Here is a 19,615-nt window from a genome sequence, read left to right as displayed (position 1 = left end):
AGGGGCCTGCTATGCCATAGCCAGTAGCACCATGTGGCCTATGACGCATGAAAGTATTTATTCGTGTCTTCGTGCAATCATAACCTATTTATGCCATTCTACCAGCTAGGTGACAATTTCCTGGGCATTGTGCTAAGTGCCCTTTACATAGCAGCAACTGGATCTGATCTTGGTAAGCAGAATCTGAGTTAGGGAATGAGTGGACAATGTCCTTGGATGTGACTAGTCTTGGTTTTATCTTTGCCTAGACCAGAGAAGCCCTGGTCACAATTCTCCATGACCTCCGACCCCAGGACCGTTTTAATATCATTGGGTTTTCCAATCGGATTAAAGTGTGGAAGGACAGATTGATACCAGTTACTCCTGAGAATGTCAGGGACGGCAAGCTCTACATTTTTCATCTGTCACCCACAGGAGGTAAGAATGGGTCCTTCCTTTTACAACATCTCAGAAAAGCTCATCTTCTGCCATGAAGTGAGCATGTGAACACTGAAGGTGCCAGAAGCAAGTGAAGGAAAGGAATTATGGGAAGGGAGAGATTCCTCTTCTGTGTAGCCCCTAATCCTTAGCATGGTGCCTGATGTAACTCATACCAATGAATATTTGTTAAACGAAGTTTATGCTCGATAGTATTGCTTAGAATCAGAAAGATGTGCGTTTGTGTGTTAGAGGATGTGATAAACGGCTTTAGAAAACAGGTGCGAATCCAGGCATGGGAGCTCATGTATATACCTCCAGCTGTTTGGGAGGATTCAGGTCCAAGATGGGCTTATGAAAAGTCAGCATGAGATCTGCTGTAAATAAAAAGAAAATAAATAAATAGGGATACAGGTGGACCCATTGCAACAATGAGATGTACAAGTCGTTATGTTGAAAAACAAACTTTACAACTTTGGCCGGGGGGGGGGGGGGGAGGGAGGGGAGGGAAGAGGAGGGGAGAAGGGGAGGTAGAGGGGGTGGAGATGAGAAGGGATGGGAAGGAAAGAAGGAGGCAACAATGCTTGATAAGAAATGTACTCACTATCTTGCCCATGTAATTGTAACCCCTCTGTACAGCATTTTCACAATAAATAAATAAATAAATAAATAAATAAATAAATAAATAAATAAATAAATAAATAAAAAAGGTCCATGGGCATGGCTCAAAAGCAAGATACTGAGTTTCATCTCCAGTATTGAAAAAAGAAAAAGAGCTAAAGGAGAAAGTGGAAGAGGAGGATGAAGTAGGTGGCTGTTCATTTGGAATTTAAATCTCAGGTGTTCTATTGGTTTTATTTTACTTTTTTTCTCAACACTTCAAGACTCCAACCTCTACCAGTAAACAGCAGATTAATCTGCTCCTTTATAAGAAATGTAACTGGGTTTGACATCATCGTTTCTAAAGCCGGACTGTCTGGTTTGAAGCTAGCTTTGCTTTCTATTAGCCACTTAATGTCTCTATGTCTCAATGTCCTCTCTGTAAAATGGCAGTGATAGAGTAGAATTGTTATTGGACTGAAATAAGTTAAAATACTACAGGTGAGGACTGTGGTCCTGAAATAAGTTAAAATACTACAGGTGAGGACTGTGGTCCTGACATCTAGGAAAGCTTCCTTAAGCATCAGATCTGGCCTTTATTTTTGCTTTATTGGAACTATGGACCTTGAGGGTAAGGGTGGGAGGAGGAATAACAGGAGAGAACACTGGAAGGGATGATCCTGATCAAGATACATTGTACTCATGACCTGACAGGGAATTGTAGCCTCTCTGTACAAGTACTTAATAATAAAAATTTTAGAAACATTCTGGATCACATAAAGCAATGGGAGAAATATTCTGGGTGTCTCAAACATAGTACATTTTACAAGTAGCTAAAAATTCCTCTAGGCAGGAGTCTGGAAGGTAGGTTACCAAACTCTCATCTACTAAAAATAATGAATTGGATGCTTAGAATGGGAAATGTTTTGTATATGTAAAATTTATCTCAAACCATTAGGAAAAAAATAGCTAAATGAAATATAAGTTAAGCTATATTAAGAACTCTGACCATTTTTTAGGCCAGGGATGGTGACTTAGGCCTATATATTTGAGAAGCCTGGATTTGGAGGATCTCAACTGGAGGTCAATCTGGACAAATTATTTGTGGACACTCATCTCAACCAATAAAAAAAAACTGGACATGGTGGCAAGCCATTGTGATCCCAGTTGCACAGGAAATATAAATAGGAGGACCATAGTCCAGGTTGGCCTGGTCATAACTATGAGACCCTATTCAAAAGCTAATGAAAGTGAAAAGACCTAGGAACAGGGAACAAGTGCCTGCCACAAGCACCGTCGCCCCACTTAATCACAACTGATGATGACAAGTGCTACTCTGAGGAGAAATGGCAGGCTGGGCCAGAAGATGCACATTGTAACAACTTCTCTCTTTGTGAGCTCTGACCAGTAGTGATAACCCTGAAGAGATAGCAGGCAAGCAAAGTAGAGATAGTGAAGCTAACTAACTAGTTCTCTGAACAGCATTATTCAACCTAGGCAACATGGGGCTCCATGGCGCCTTTTGCCCTTCATCTCCTCATTCTGTGTGCCTTTCTTACCACAGTCCCTCTCTCCTTTCAGATTCCTGTATTCCATTCCTTTCTGTGTGATTCAAAGCTATTTTCAGGGTATAGAGGTGAGCAAGGCTAAAGCAGGGTGGAATCCTAGCTTAGATATCACTTAGATACCTTCAGAAGAAGGGTTCTGTAGTGGGATCATTCTGTGTCACTTATATTCATCTAGCCAACACCTGTCAGGGCTCCAGACAGGCCATGTGACATGTGCAAGTGACTGCTCCCACACATTCATTCCTATCAATGCCTGCACATTTGAAGGGTATTGAAGCTGGGATGTGCATTCTGGGTTGGAAGGTTGGCACAAATGCTAATGAGCTTTCATATGTGATTCCCACAGGCACAGACATCAATGGGGCTCTTCAGACGGCCATCAGGCTGCTCAATGACTATGTGACCCACAACGACATTGAAGACAGGAGCGTGTCCCTCGTCGTCTTTCTCACAGATGGGAAGCCCACCTTTGGGGAGACCAGCACCCCAAAGATTCTCAGCAACACCAAGGAGGCCACCCAAGGTCAGATCTGCATCTTCACAGTTGGCATTGGCAACGATGTGGACTACAAACTACTGGAGAAACTCTCACTGGAGAATTGTGGCCTCACCCGGCGGGTCCGCGAGGAGGAGAATGCAGGCGCACAGCTCATTGGGTTTGTTGTTTGCTCAGCAGAGGCTAAGCACAGGGGGGCTGAGGGCTGGATTTGGTGAGAAGCCAAGAGCTGAGGCTGTCTTACCCTCAGATTTGCTGGCAATGATGCTAACTCATTACACAGGCAGATGTTATGATGTGTTTTGCAACCCGGCATTTGAGGGTTCAAATTCTAGTCTTGCTTTGTGACTCTGAGTGAGATTTTAAGGCTGCCTAGTTTCCTGATCTTTAAAATGAGAATTGTGTTTGGTCAACAGACTAACGCGAAAACCTATGTGAACTAGTGGCACAATGGCTATAGATACACAGTGAGCTCTTATAACTGACTTCTTGGTATGTGGAGTACCAGATAAATGACAATGTTGTGATTGTGAAGCAAAATGCCCACTATAAGGGGAAAGACTCAGATGATTAGTTTGAGGTAGAGAAGAAACTACAACTTAGGTCTTCTACAACAGGTATAGTTTCCTTCAAGGAAAGTATAATCATGTATAGTCAATGTATAGTCAATGGTCGACTTCACCAAAGGCTTCTAAGAAGACAGGTGGTATGGTACCCATGAAATTCCCACCATTGCTCTCCCAGGACTTTTATGAAAGATTTAAGTGAAAACACACTTGAGATACAATAAGAGCTTTACAAGAAAAAGCAATTAACTTCCATGGAAATAAATCAACTCTACTGTAATTTTATCAAAAATATTATCAATATCTGACATTACTGAGAATTGTGAATATGCCAGACCATTTCTACCATTGCTTTATTTGAACTTCATAAATGTTCTAAGAGAAGAGCTGGAGGTGTGGCTCAAGTGGTAGAGGTCCAGCCTAACAGGCCCAAGGCTTGAAATTCAAGCCCCACTACACCAAAAAAGAAAACAAAGCTGGGCGCCAGTGGCTCATGCCTGTAATCATAGCTACTCAGGAGGCTGAGAGCTGAGGATCACGGTTCAAAGCCAGCCCAGGCAGGAAAGTCCATGAGACTCTTATCTCCAATAAACCATTAGAAAGCCAAAGTGATAGAGTGCTAGCCTTGAGCTGAAGAGCGCAGGTACAGTGCCCAGGCCCAGAGTTCAAGCCCCAAGACCAACAACAACAACAACAAAATTCTGGGATACAGGTGTGTTCAGATAGAAGCTAAGTGGCATACTGTGAGATTTCTGAGTGCAAGGACTGCACTAAGGTAACTGCTTATTTCTCCTTCCTGTACTAGTTAGGTTTCAGCTCCATGAAGTCATTCAGGGGTCCACATTACGTTATTTTATTGCCTTGTGGGAAAGCGAGGGTCTCTCCCCAAAGGGATTCCAGTTGCTCTGACCTCACATCCAAGTATTCTTCTAAGTGTAGTGTTGGACTTGATCACTTCTACAGACAGAGCCACCCCTGTGAGAATAAGATCCCTTGAGGACTTCCCCACTCCCAGCCTGGCCAGGACCTCATTCTCTCTTTCTCCTTCTACTTCAGGTTCTATGATGAGATCAGGACGCCCCTGCTTTCCGACATCCACATTGACTATCCCCCTGCCTTAGTAGAGCATGCTACCAAAACCCTGTTCCCCAACTACTTCAATGGCTCTGAGATTGTCATTGCTGGGAAGCTGGTGGACAGGAAGTTGGATCAGTTGCATGTGGAAGTCACTGCCAGCAACAGTAAGAAATTCCTCATCCTGAAGACAGACGTGCCTGTGGAGCCTCAGAAGGTAGGGAATGACATCACAGGAAGCCCTAGGCCCAAGGGTGACGGTGAAGAGGACTCCAACCACATCGAGCGTCTCTGGAGCTACCTCACTGTGAAGGAGCTGCTGAGCTCCTGGTTGCAGAGCAATAACAGGCAGGAGAAGGAACAACTAAGGCAGAAGGCCCAGGCTCTGGCCATGAGCTACCGCTTCCTCACCCCCTTCACCTCCATGAGGCTGAGGAAGCCAGACCTTCACACAGACACACTGGATGACCCCCGAGGCATGTCTGCAGCGACAGGGCCTGAAACGGTGGTGCAGAGCCTGCAGGGAACGGGCATGCAGCCAGGTAATGCGGACCTGATGCCAGTGAGCCTTGCTGTCGGGTTTAATGCCTTCTAAGGCCATGGTAGCAGGAAGATGTATTACTACTACTACTACTACTACTATTATATCATCATCATCATCATCATCATTATTATTATTATGTGTTAATACTAGGGCTTGTATTAAGGGCCTGGGCACTGTCCCATAAGTTTTTCACTCAAGGCTGGTGCTCTACCACTTGAACCACAACTTCCCTTCCGGCTTTTTGGTGGTTAATTAGAGACTTATGGACATTCCTATGTGGGCTGGCTTTGAATCATGATACTCAGATCTCAGCTTCTTATATTATTATTTTTAAGTGTATACTTCTTTATTTAGAGAAATAGGGTTTTAAAACAATCATATTTAAAAGAAATCCACATTTTCACATTCACTGTCAGTGAGTCCCTGACAGGCAAGGACTATTATTTTTTATAAACAGGAACCCTAGAGGCAGTGCATAGCCTTCTGGAACTCTCTTAGATTATTACACTTGTTATAAACTAGCTCTCAAGAACAATGACAAAAATGGAAGCTGGCTGAGAAATGTTGCCCAGTGAAGTAGGCACATCCAATCAACTTCAGCCACAATAGAGGATGCAGAGATGAATAAACACACATGTTCGCTTTTCAGTTTCTTATATTTTAACTTTTTCAGAATTGCATTGCTGTGCGTGCATGCTAGAGGAAGGGTGTGAGGAGCAGATTCTGGATTTATGGAGCCTTGAGAAGCAGTCCCAGTCTCAGTGACACCTGACAGGAGAACCATCTGGGAAAGGGACAGGAGAATGGCAGCTGTGACAAAGCAGAGTCTTTGGTTCTCAGTATGCATGTGTGGATAGTAGCAAGGGTTTGTGTGTAGCACTGCTAGGGGGTTCTGTGAAGTGTCCATTTCCTAGAGCAGGGGACTGGAGCAGCCGGGTCTTCTAGGCCAACTTCACACAAATGCTGTGTGGGTCGTTCCTACCCTGCCTGCGCACCTCTCTCCTCCAGTCAAATATGCAGTCTTAGGCAATACCAAGAATCCTACAATTATCAGATGTCCTCTCTGACCTATGAGAGGTTAGACCTGGAAATGCATCGACAAGTTCAGACCCTAATGTAGAGGGGGCACACAATCCCTTGGTGTTTTTAAAGAGAGTAGAGCTTGACTTGGCAAAGCCAGGGGGCTTTCATTCTGGTTAAAATCAAGCTGCAGGAGGCTGTTCCTTCCCGTCTCAAATCCACGCAACATCCAGGAATAAGTGACTTTTTGAGAAATGTCTTGATTATATGTCCACAATTCAACTCTAATGCTAGGACAGATCCAACACAAATGATATAAGACCCAAAGACAAGTAAATAACTCATTGATTGCTCAAATGAGCTTTTTGGTTTGGGTTTTGTGTTTTCATGTTTTGTTTTGAGACAGAGAGCCTCACTGTAAAGCTCAGGCTAGCCTCAAACTTTTGCTTCAGCTGGAATTACAAGTGTGTCCCACACATGAAAGGAGTTTTCTGAAATAAGATTTTCCTGAAGCATCAGTGATCACACAAGATAATTCTTGGCTTTCTTTAAGCTCTGATGATGTTTTAATCGTCCTTTGAAATTGTTGAAGGTTTTTTGATTCTTCAAGTTAGTACAATATTTCTAAAAGCATCTATAACCCACTCATGTCAACTTGATCCTCCTCTTCAATAACAACAGTGTCCTCTTCCTTCTCCTTTTTAGAACCTTCACTCAAGAAGCCACATGACCCAAGAATTAAAATCTCTAAAACCTCAGGTAATTAGAGGCATATGGCTGTAAGAATGGGAAGAAAGGGGTATTGGGGGAGGAAATGATCAAGACTTAGCTGAAACCAGTTCAAATATATCTCTCAGAAAAAAAAAAGTGTCACATTCCTGGCATATATATTCCTGTGCTAGGAAGATCATCGCTAAGCTAGTGCATCTACACTGTGGAGACAACACCCCCAAGCAGCCTGGAAAGAACCTGGGACAAGAAGAGATAGGGTGCAAGCATACTTGGAACAGTATTGAGCTTAAAAAAGATGTTATAGGATCCCAGTATCTGGTGTCACATTTTCTTAAGTGGTGTTAGGAAACACAAGTATCTGGAGTGACAGGCTGGATTTTTCATTTTGGTTGTTTTTGAGTTCTTGACTTGAAGAAGGAAAAATCAGGTTAAAAATCCTCCTGGGATTATCGTTAAAATCTGGCTGGAAAAGCAACGTACAGGGGCTGGGTTTTATTCTTCCAGTATCTGCATCTTCCCTTCTAAGTGTTTAGTGTTGCCTGTCTCTTGATGTACTGTACAGTAAGTTCATAAAGGGAATGTTCTTGGGATGAGCCATGGTGGGGAGGCGGGGACTCAGTCTCCATGGTCAGAATGTGATTTCTTTCTCCACATGTGCTTTGTGGAATGCAAGCCAACCTTCCTTTTGGATACTTCCCGCAGTAATGACTTTTGGACTGTACTTCACAGTTCTGGAAAAAGCAACATTTTCCCTTGTAAAATATGTGGATGATTTGAGCAGAAGTGGTGTGGTTAGTAATTCTCGGAGAACTGTCAGATAAATTATTCAGAGAGCCAAAACTATAGATGAGAACTTTGTCTCCCCTGGGTGTTATCTTTCCCCCTATCACCAAAAGACAGATTGTATTATATTTCTTCATTCACAGGGAACTTGTGGAGCTAAGGTGTTCTTCCAAGAGACTCCAGGAGTAATCAGTGGTTTCAGCAATTACAAGACATGAATTAGCTTGAGCAAACTGAGCAAATGGAGTTTCTCCTGACCCAACGCTCCCCACCCCACACTTCTGCACAGACATATTTATACATTAGAGGCATTCTGGAACTTGTTCTGTTTGGCATGTAAACCTCCCATCTAATAACAAAATGGAAGTGAAATATTGGGAAATATCTGGTGTATGTAGAAAGAGGTGAAGCTGTCCTTCTTTATCAGAGAAGAGACAGAATCAGGGCCAGATGAATTTCATGGTCTCATCTGTGTTGGAAAATGGAAACCAATAGTTGGTATGACACAAAGGGCCCATGTCATCATTGATTGTGCTACATGATTTTCTAGTAATTTTTATGTCCTGCTTGTTGCTGCCTTGAAATAGGAATGATCATTAGTGGCTGAATGAGGACTGCATATGGCTGCTGCTATGAATGTTTGTGAGACTGTCTATGGTTTCCTGGGAACAAAGTAGGAATCCTCATTCTCTATTTTTCAGTAGTACTGGGAATTAGACTCAGGGTCTCATGCTTGATAAGCAAGTGCTCTACCACCCAGGTCATGTCCCAGCACTTTTGCTTTAAGTTATTTTTCAGATAGGGTCTCAGACTATGATCTACCTATCTCAGTCTCCTGAGTAGCTTGAGATTACAGTCATGAACCATATATCTAGCTTGTTTTTGGAGATTGTGGAGGGATTCTCATTCCCTTTTACTTTTCTGCAGGTCAGCTTTGACCCATAGTCCTCCTATCTCTTTCCAAGTATCTGGAATTACAGGCATATTCCTGGCTTGTCCTCTAGTTAAAAGACAGAGTCAATGACATGGAGAAACCACGTAGAAAATAGAAAATTGTGGACTCAGTGGTAGTTGAGAGCATTTGGTGGTATTTCTCTTCCCTTTTTATATACCTCTTGCCTCTCAAAGCTTAGGTGTCAAATGTTTAATTTTGTTTTGATGAAAAGACCATTGTCCTTGAATTTAGAAGACCTGAAGTCAACATTTACTTTACCATGTAACTTCCACACATCTTCTGCATTTAAAAATCAGGGATACAATTCCTATGGGATTGTGGTTAGAATTCAATAAATAATCCATGTGAAAATAGAAATCAGTACTTACACTTAGAAGGCAGCCAATCAATACGTGTCTTTTTCTCTCCTTTCCTTTCCCTTCCCATCAGTGGATGGAGATCCTCATTTTGTTGTGGACTTCCCCTCGAACAAACTCACTGTCTGCTTTAACATTGATGGAGAGCCCGGGGACATCCTACAGCTAGTCTCTGATCATATGGACTCTGGTAAGTTCTGAATGAGGACCCGGGAGGAGTTATGCCATCCTCTGCCCTGCAAATGAATGGTCAGTTCATTAGAGATGTGTCCTAGATGCTCAGAGAAGATTCTAAGTAATGACTGAGAGGACACCAAATGGTTCCTGGACCTGGGGTCAGACAGACACATTCAGACCCATGCCTTATAATTTGTGTGGCTTGGGCACATACCTTAGGAACTATAGTGCTCTCGTGAGAAACAGAGGTAGTAATGAGGATGATTCTGTTGGTCTCATAGGGCTATATCCATTAAAATAAGGAATGAACATGGAAAAGTTTCATAAGCACCCAGTGCTATAGATATTCATGACATATTGTCACTGTCCTTCCATCCAGTAGAGAGCCAGAATCCTAAGTTTGGGATCTCAGTTACTTTGTGACTCAGATGAAAAGCTCAGATGTTAACCATACAGCTCTACATGCCATGAATATGTACAAAAGGAGCTTGGTCCTGTGGGTCTGTATGGGGGGAGAAGAGGAGGAAAAGATTGAAGACAGAAAATGCTCTTGAAGTCCAATGCAGGTATCACTGATGGGGGACCATGTATGGACAAACACACAGCACAGCTGTGAGGATAGCTTTGGAGGAGACCTTCTGGTATGTCTCCGTGCTAAGAGGGTCAGGTTGCAGAGACTGACTCAGTGGGTGACATGTATGGATGGATGATGTTATTATATGAGGTTTGATCCTAGGATCTCCAGAATCAACCATATTGTTCTCTTGCAAATGTTTCTAATTTCCAAGGGTATAGAAAAGACTAGAGACTTAACTGTGGCCCTCCCTGGTTCTAACCATGACAGAAACCTTTAGCCAGAAAGTGCCGTTTTAATAACTACTGTTTTTTTCCCTTTTGCCCTCTGAGGAGTGACAGTCAATGGAGAGTTGATTGGGGCCCCGGCTCCTCCAAATGGTCACAAGAAACAACGGACTTACTTCCGTACCATCACCATTCTCATCAACAAGCCACAGAGGTCTTACCTGGAGATCACACCAAACAGGGTCATTTTGGATGGTGGAGACAGGCTGGTCCTCCCCTGTAACCAGAGTGTGGTGGTGGGGAGCCGGGGGCTGGAGGTGTCTGTGTCTGCCAATGCCAACATCACCATCACGATCCAGAGCACCATTGCCTTTGTCATCCTTATTCACCTCTACAAAAAGCCAGCACCCTTCCAGCGAAACCACCTGGGCTTCTACATCTCCAACAGTAAAGGCCTTTCCAGAAACTGCCATGGACTGCTGGGTAGGCAGCTCTCACCCTCACCTTGAATTTAGATGACAAGATGAGATTTTCCAACATGAAACCCCGCACTGCCATTGTTATTTGCTTGACTGAAAAACTCAGCAGGAATGTGGTCCTTACATGTACAATCATCCCTCAGTATCTGCTGGAGCTGTGGTCCCAGGATCCCTGAAAAATACCAAAATCTAAGGATACTTATGACTAAGACAAAATGATGTAGCTTTTGGGAAAAAATGCTACATACATCCTTTGGGGGTACTTTCATACCTGGTACCATGTCAATACTCTGCAAATTACTCTTATACTGTTACTGTTTAGGGAATAATGTCAAGGAAACAATTCTGTATATAATCAGTAGAGGTAAATTTTCCCCCAAGTATTTTCAATCTGCAATTTCCTGACCCCACAGATACAGAATCTGTGGCTATTAAAGGCTGATGTCTGAAGCCTAGCACCCAAACAAGTGGATACCTTTCCTACAAGACATCTGCATTGCTGTGACCAGCAGGCAGGCCACGCTGGCTGACTTTTTTTAACATGCAATTTCATGTGGGCGCCTCGCCCAGAAGTAGCCAGCAAGTCATTGCCAGGGCTCTATTTAGAAGGCAGGATTTCCTGGCACTTGACCTAGGTACATCTTGTCTGCCTGACTGCCAAGCACGAGCTCCATTTTATAGCTGTACATCTGTGCTCCTTTGACCTGAGCAATGTCCTCACTTAGCCTGGAGAAATCTGGGGCTGAGCATTAGGAATGAAGGGAAACAACTGCTTTCCATACCCCACCCTGGTAGACACATCACCTAGATTGTGTGAAGAGTACCCATAACCAGGGAGGAGAGGGGAAACACCTGACCCTAAGCTCTAGTCATCTGTGCCCTGTTGTCCTGGGTCAGTAGAAGACTGCAGTGGTTTCCATTTGTTGATTAGGGGAATGCCCTGTATTAGCAATGAGGAAGAAGTGGTTTCCAGAAGTGCTGCACCATTGTGAGAAGCTCAGCTCTCTCCTCTTGCCATGCCCAGGGTCCATCACTGGGCTGAAAGATGTATGAATGCCTCTGTGCCTCCAGAAAGAATCCCAGCCAGACTGTATTAGTGCAAAGCCTTCACAGCATCGATACCATTGACGCTAGATTGCAATCATCTGTCTTTAACACCAATGTCTTTTTTGATCCTGCCAGGTCAATTCCTGAACCAGGAGGCCAAACTCACAGAGGAATCTACAGCATACAGCAGAAATCATACCGTCAATCCTCTCCACCCTCAGGCAGGAGGAGGAACATCCGAAACTGTTCTAAAGGTGAAAGGGCACCATGTCCCAGTAGTCTGGAAACAAAGGAAGATTTACAATGGGGAAGAGCAGATAGACTGCTGGTTTGCCAAGAACAATGCAGCCAAGCTGATCGATGGGGACTATAAAGACTACTTGGCAGCTCATCCATTTGACACAGAAACGACATTGGGGATGTCCAGGAGATCTGAAACTGGCAGCCATAAGGATGGGAGTCCATGAAAGGGAGGTGACTTTGGGGACACTGCAGTGCATACAGCTCTTCTTGTTGCTTGGGTATGCCTCAGCTCTGCATTAAGAGGCACTGCATAGCCTTCCCGTGGTGGAGAGGAGATCTAATGTCTGCTTGAGCATGGAGTAGGAGCAGAAAGTTTGAGTGAATCTATTTCCTTCTCTTTCTTCTTCCTCTTCCTCTCTTCCCTCAGTTCCCCATTTATGGTAGAGAAAAATGATAATGCCAAGGAAAGAAAGCTCATAGTTAAAAGCAAGAGAATTTATATCTTCAAACATCTGGCTTGCCCATCTCATAGCTGATTAGAATTCTTCCTGGTGAATCAAGCTTGCTGCGAAATTTGCTCTGTAGAAATGGCCAAGTTTGGATGTTCTGTTTTGTGCCTTATGCCCACACATAGCAATCTCTCTTTCTAGTACTGTTTCATTTTCCAGATGTGTGGCCAACCTCTTCCTTCAAGGACCCTTCCCTGGAGTCCAGGCCACTGGTCATGCAAACAGCATATAAATTGGGTCATTGCAAATGATTGGCTCTTTTCTTAGAAGAGGATTTTTTTTTCTGCTGTGGAATCATGTCCTTAAAAATTATTTTTTCCTGGCCTGGGAAGGTGGCTCAGTGGTAGAGTGCTTGCCTTGCATGCCTGAGACCCTGGGTTCGATTCCTCAGCACCACATAAGCAAAAAAAAAAAGCTGGAAATGGCACTGTGGCTCAAATGGTAGAGCACTAGCCTTGAGTTGAAGAGCTGAGGGACAGCACCCAAGCCCAGAGTTCAGGCCCCACAAACAGACCCCCAAAACTTATTTTTTCCTTTAGAAATATTGGTTAAAAATAGAAAACTACATCCTAGATACCAATGTCTTTTCTAAGAGGCTTTGTAGAACACTTGACTTTGCTGGTAATTGTTCTCCAATTGATTTCAATAAGCTAAGTGTTTGTTTTTTGTTTTATTTTTGTCGGTTGTAGGGCCTGAACTCTGGGCCTGGGCACTGTCCCCCATTTCTTCAGCTCAAGGCTAGCACCCTACCATTGAACCACAGTGCCACTTCCGGCCTTTTTTTTTTATTTATGTGGTGCTAAGGAATCAAACCCAGGGGCTCATGCATGCAAAGCAAGCACTCTACCACTGAGCCAATTTCTCAGCCCAAGCTAAGTGTTTTTAATGAAAGTCACCCCATGTGGATGGCCATACTGCCTGGTCTTGGTGCTTGAGAGCAAGCCAAACTGAATGACAAATCTTAAGCAAGATGTTCTAAAGCCTTTCCCATAACTTTCTCCAGGAAATGGCTGACCACAGTGTTGATATGGGAGGTAGGGTGCACAAGTGAGCCCATCAACCTACCTATAGGAATTTTGAACCCACTTGTTTATTTTCAGCAAGGAGACTGCTTATGCATAGAAAATCTAAAAAGAGGGCTAGGAAGGTGGCTCAGTGGTAGAGCGCTTGCCTTGCATGCCTGAGGCCCTGGGTTCGATTCCTTAGCACCACATAAGCAAAAAGAAAAAAGCCGAAAGTGGCACTGTGGCTCAAATGGTAGAGCGCTAGCCTTGAGCTGAAGAGCTGAGGGACAGCGCCCAGGCCCAGAGTTCAGGCTCCACGACCGGACCCAAAAATAAATAAATAAATGAAAATCTAAAAAGACTTCCCACATCTCAGATGCCCAAAAGCCAGGAAATCAGAGTGAGCAAAGGGCTTTGGTTCTGGAACTTGCACAAATCTGATCTGTTAGGAAAAGATGAAAATAAAGGGGAGGGAGAGGGCTTCAAAAAGTCAATGAATGATGACTTTATTTTTTAAAATGAGGCTGCTGATGGTCCCTCGGCCTCCATTCTCGCCCTCTTTCCTGGTCACTGCTTTGCTGTGTCTTCTCAAAGCCATGTGTGAGGTGCCTGGTAGGAAGCAGATGGACCCCGGGTTTGGTGGGGCCAAGCAGCAGGAAAAGCAAGAGTGTGGTCAGCGGAAGAGTATTCTGATGTGGGCCAGAGAGGAAGGCTTTCGAGCTGTCCTCACTTGTAGCTTTTACCCTTGCAAAATGCCAGGCAGCTTCTCCATGGAATGAGAAGGCATGCTTAGCACTTGGAGAGAGATCGGCACTGAGAGAATTGTTTATCATGCTTACCTTCCCGTGGGAAGCATGGGAGCAGTGAATGACCTCCACATGTTCTTGCTGGACCCAGCAGCTTGGGAAGCCAGTTAGGGCTGGATGTCTGTGGAATCTTTCTGAGTCTCCATCTCTGTTTACTGGGTGAAGCCACCAGGACATGGCCCATCAGCCCATCCTGTCCTCCCAATCTCAGTTGTCTGTTTTCATGCCAAAAGTTCGAAGATGACCATCCCATACTGCTGACAGATGTTCCATATTTTAGGGCTCAGAGAAAGGAGGAAATGGATCCAGAGATAGCCAGTTCTGGGCCTGGTCTGGCTCCCTGGGTCATTCCTATTATATAAATCTCAGCTGGGCAGATAGGCAGCCCTGCAGCTGAGAGGCCAGTCCTCTAAGGCACACTTGAAGCAAGGATATGTTGTTCCAGGTGTTGGCCTTGCTCTGTGGGAGAAGGATATTATTAGTCAAAATTAGTTACTATGATTCCACTTCTACTTCAATAGGGTATCCATTAATAGCTCTTAAATTCAGAAAAAAAGTGAACCAAAAAAGTATCAAAGACGATGTTTTATTTTAATAAGTTCTGTGTTTACTTAAGGCATAGACTACTTTTCTTTTACCTGTCCTGTGGTTGTAAATCTCCTCTCCAACCCTTTGCTCTCTCACTTTTCAAAAAAATTGTTAAATTTTCTGTTTTAGTTGTAAACATATCTGTGAATACTGAGTCCCATTCCAATGTTATACTAGAGACATTTTCATTGACTGAAAAATGGAGTGGTGTTTTTTTTTAATCAGTCCTGTGTGTTCTGGCTAGTAAGCTGTCTAAAGCAAATGCACAAGAAAGAATTCTCAGTGGGGAAAGTGAGGCACAGGGCAATTGAGTGATGTCCCTAAATTTCATAAAAGGATTAGAGCAGAGCTAAGATAAATCAGTAGGATTCATCATGTAGCTTTGACATTTTACCATCTGGTTAATCATTTATTTTCCTTAAGCATATATACCACACACACACACACACACACACACACACACACACACACACACACACACACACACACACACATTTAGTGTATATACACTAAATGAGTAATTGAAAGGAATTAAGAAAACAATTTGAAATTAGAGTCACTAAATCTCATTGGTATCATCATAGCTAATGCTAATGTGTCATAAGGGACTAACTGGGATCTTGAGCTAGCCATTTCTCTGGCTTCCAAACACCTCCCTGTCCGATGAAGAAAAGCCTTTGAGTAGGTCACCTTTAAATGTCTACTCATTACAAGCTTCATGTTTCCACAAATAATATAAACAGTCCCCACACACCCCTGTAAGGTGCTTTGTCTCCCACCATCTGACTCTTTGATAATTTACCATTCAAGCCACAGAGAGGGGGGCAATTGGGAGAATTAATCATTCCAGTTCTCTGTCAGAGCCAGGCAGCCATCCTGAGGATGAAGGGAACCAGGAATTGGACAAGAGTGCCTTTTTCTTTCCCATCAGGATTAATAGTCAATATGTACTTGAATGGGTATTTTAGAAGTGGGCTAGGAACAGAACTGTTCCTAATTCGTATCCTCCCAAAATTCACATTAAAGCCTAAATTCCCAATGGGAGAGTGGGACCTTTTGGTCCTGAGGACAGAGTTTACTTAAATGGATTAGAACCCTTAGAGCAGAATCAGGGCAATGATAAACTAAACTCTCTTCTCTCTGCTGTGTAAGCACAGGAGATAGCCATGTGTGAACCAGGAACTGGTAACAGACACCAAATCTGTTCTCATCTTGATCCTGACCTTCCCAACCTCCAGACCTGTGAGAAATAAATGTTTGTTGTTTATGTCCCTAGTTTATGATAGTCTAACTATATCAGGCTGATTAAGACACAAAATCATTCCAACTATGAACTCTTCTTCCTTTCTTTCATTTTCCCAGAATATATACAGGCAATGTTGTTATTCAAATTTCAAGGACTCTTGGAACCCTAAGAAACACAATCCAGCTAAGATAAACAACAAAATAAAGAAACAACACAGCTAACCAAATACTGAGACATGTAACTTCAAATATTTGTTTTAAATAGTAAGTAGAGTGCAAGAGAGTTCATGTTTCAAGAGACATCTTTCTTAAACAAAAGTTTGTAAGAAAATGCTGTCTAAAAACAAACAATGTGGTATGTTTATTTCTTGAGAGAAAATGGAATCGGGGCTACTGAGAATAAAACTTGATGATTCGAATGGCATTGCTTGTTTGTAGGAATTTATGAGTTTCAGTCTTGAACTGCATAACTACATTCTTTCACAATGGACCAGATATATGTGGTCCCATAAAATTATAATGGAGCTGAAATTTTTCTGCTGCCTAGTATTTTTGGCTGTATTTCTAAAAATGTTTAGATAGGTCTACAGACAACAAACAGCATGTTACAATGGTACAAGGTTGTATTCTAGACATAACAGGATATTCTATGTAGCACCATGTATAATAATAAACAGTACTGGCTAGGTTTGCCTATGTATCTCTATTATGTTCACACAATGACAAACCCACCTTATAGCTAGTTTCTCCGGTGCATGCCATGGTTAATAAACACAGGATGGACGTAAGATGATTTGTAAGCAGCATACTTGGAGACCAGTATTAAAGGAAGAAAATATGGCAGAAAACAGCAGATTTTCAGCACCCATTGTCTGTGCCCTTATAGATATATATGTAATATATGGAAAAGTCCTGAGCCCTGATGCATTAGTATGTAGGGACTCTGGAAGCCAAACTTCTATCACTTTCTTACTGGATCACTCGTTTGCACACATTGCCTGTCGTCTTGCTTGGTGAGTTTTTCAGTGTGAAAGTTTTTCTCAGGCATATATTCTGACCCTTCCTTTGTTGCCACTTTAGACTAGTCCACTGCTGGAGTCAGACTCAGCTTGTCTTTACCACGTGCATGGAACCATATTTTAGACAATGCCTTACATCCCCATGTTCAATTCTGGCTGCCTGTTTACAGCCTCTACTGTAGACTCTGGTGGCCTCTTCCTTTTTCTATTTTTTTTAAAATAAAATGTTATATTAGCTTGGGGCTGGTGGCTTAGGTCTGTAATCCTAGCTACTCAGGAGGCTGACATCTGAGGCTCATAATTCAAAGACAGCCCAGGCAGGAAAGTCTGTGAGGCTCTTATCTACCATTAACCACCAGGAAAACAGAAGTGGAGCTGTGGTTCAAAGTGGTACAATGCTAGCCTTGAGCAAAAAAGCTCAAGGACAGTGCCCAGTTCCTGGGTTCAAGTCCCATGACTGACAAAATAACAATAATAATAATAATAATAATAATAATAATAATAATAATAATGGGTCCTTTTACTTCCTTTTGATGATTCTTATTTATTCTCCTTTGATGAGTTTCTTCTCACTAACTCCTGGATTGAAGCTCTTCTCTTCTATCATCCCTTCCTTAGTAACCTTGCTCACTTCATGGTTTCCAGGAGGACCTCTGCATACAAAGGTGGCTCCTATGTGTGGACATGTCTTTCTGGCCTTATACTTGGGAATTGAGCAAACTTCCTATCATTAAAGTATCTACACAGATATGGGTATTTGAGACTGGAGATCTGGGAGGAAAGGAAGGAGAAATTCCAATCCTATCCTTTGTTCTTTGCTAGGGTTTGAAATTGAAACCCAGTGTCTCAAGCTGGCTAGCCAAGAACTGTACCACTTGAACTATACCACCCAGAATTTTGGTTTTGAAGTACAGTCTCAGGCAGGCCTCAAACTCTTGATTCTTCTGCTACTTCATAGCTGGGATCACAGGCCTACACCACCAAGCCTAGCTTATTTTTGATGTTACAAGTAAAGTTGAAAGTATGTGTGTGGGGGGAGGGGGAATCTATTTCACAGAAAGCCAACTTCCAATTAATTTTTATTGATTCAATGTTGTTCTTGAAAAGTCTTAATTAATTGCATTATTTTTTTTCAAAACAACAGCTGTGTTTGTGCAAAAGAAGACCCAATGTGCTCACTTTATTGGTATGCTCATTAAATAATATGATTGAGCTGTTGGCATATGTCTATAATCCTAGCTACTCAGGAGGCTGAGATCTGAGGATTGCAGTTCCAAGCCAGCTGGGGCAAAAAAGTCCATAGATTCTTATCTCCAAAAAACTACCCCCCAAAAGCCAAGCAGCACTATGGCTCAAGTAGAATGCTAGCTTTGAGTAAAAGAAGCTAACAGGGACCAGCCCTGAGTTCAAGCCCAGAACTAGTACACACACACACACACACACACACACACACACACACACACACACACACACACACACACACACACACACACACACACACAAATTATCTTGAACTCTGAGTGTGAATTTTATTGTAAGTTATAATTTAGTGTGCTTTTCTTTTTTTTTCTTACTGTCGGTATTGGGCTTGAACTCAGGGTCTGGGCTATGTTTCTAAGCTTTGCAGTTCAAGGTTAGCACTCTACTACTTTGAGCCACAGTTCCCATTCCAGTTTTCTGGTGGTTAATTGGAGATAAGAGTCTCATGGACTTTCCTGCCCAGGCTGACTTTGAACTGTGATCCTCAGATCTCAGCCTCCTGAGATCTGAGATGTGAGCTACCAGCACCTGGCTTTTTAGTGTGCTTTTGAAATAAAATTTATAGGAAATGTATACAAGCAAGGTAAAAAATACAACACTTCAGATTCTTGAGCATCAGTGAAGCCTTGAATGGGTAACCACATACCCATGTATTTTGTTAATGGAGCTCTGTTTTACAGTCTCTGATCTTTTGGGCACAGAGTTAACAAGATTCTATAAATGTTAAAAAGTAAGCAAAAGTAAACAGAAGATCACCAATGCTGAAGTCCAGCTTCAATTCTGAAGGTCCATATGGAAAGTTACAGAAGAAACAAACTTTTCCACTGAAAGGCAAAAATAATTTAAGACAGTGTAGGCTACAGCCTAGGAAAAATCTAAAAACTAAAAGTCCTAGAACTTTTAGGCACTTACTTACCCTTTCATTTTTTTTCATCCACCTATCTGAAAAATCAAGGTAGAATATTTTTAGAACTTATAAAGAAATCATAAAATAAAACTTTATTCATTATTGAAGGACAAGAGCATCTGTCATTCACACAGTTTTCATGATAGAGGAAGTATAACAAAACAGACACATTAACTTATTCTTCAAGAGTAATTATTTAGGGCTGGGAATGATGACACACATCTAAAATACTAGCTGCTTGGGAGACAGAGGTAGCAAGATCATAGTTCCTGACTGGCCAGGGCTGAAACATGCAAGACCTTATCTGAAAACAACTAAGATTAATAAAGGATGAAGGTGTGTCTCAAGTGGAGGAGAGTGATTGGCTAGCTGGCTAGCAAGTGTAAAGATCCTGAGTTTAACATCCCAGGACCATCCCC

General features: G+C 42.6%; 1 protein-coding gene across 1 annotated transcript in view; it reads left to right on the top strand.

Annotated features, from left to right (window-relative positions):
* Window positions 1-16,434, top strand: part of LOC138805554 (inter-alpha-trypsin inhibitor heavy chain H5-like) — a 72,374-nt gene extending 55,940 nt beyond the window's left edge. The window contains exons 8-14 of the mRNA XM_069990311.1: window positions 249-417; window positions 2,932-3,241; window positions 4,704-5,263; window positions 6,991-7,044; window positions 9,185-9,301; window positions 10,195-10,572; window positions 11,751-16,434. Coding sequence (XP_069846412.1) covers window positions 249-417; window positions 2,932-3,241; window positions 4,704-5,263; window positions 6,991-7,044; window positions 9,185-9,301; window positions 10,195-10,572; window positions 11,751-12,082 — 1,920 coding nt within the window. The 3' untranslated portion in view covers window positions 12,083-16,434. The remainder of the gene's footprint in view (window positions 1-248; window positions 418-2,931; window positions 3,242-4,703; window positions 5,264-6,990; window positions 7,045-9,184; window positions 9,302-10,194; window positions 10,573-11,750) is intronic.
* The last annotated feature ends 3,181 nt before the right edge of the window (window positions 16,435-19,615 follow it).

Source organism: Dipodomys merriami, unplaced genomic scaffold, assembly GCF_024711535.1.
Source record: "Dipodomys merriami isolate MVZ:Mamm:240054 unplaced genomic scaffold, mDipMer1.0.p SCAF_4, whole genome shotgun sequence".
Taxonomy (NCBI): domain Eukaryota; kingdom Metazoa; phylum Chordata; class Mammalia; order Rodentia; family Heteromyidae; genus Dipodomys; species Dipodomys merriami.
The sequence above is the reverse complement of the archived record's forward strand: the minus strand, read 5'-3'. Positions and strand labels throughout refer to the sequence as shown.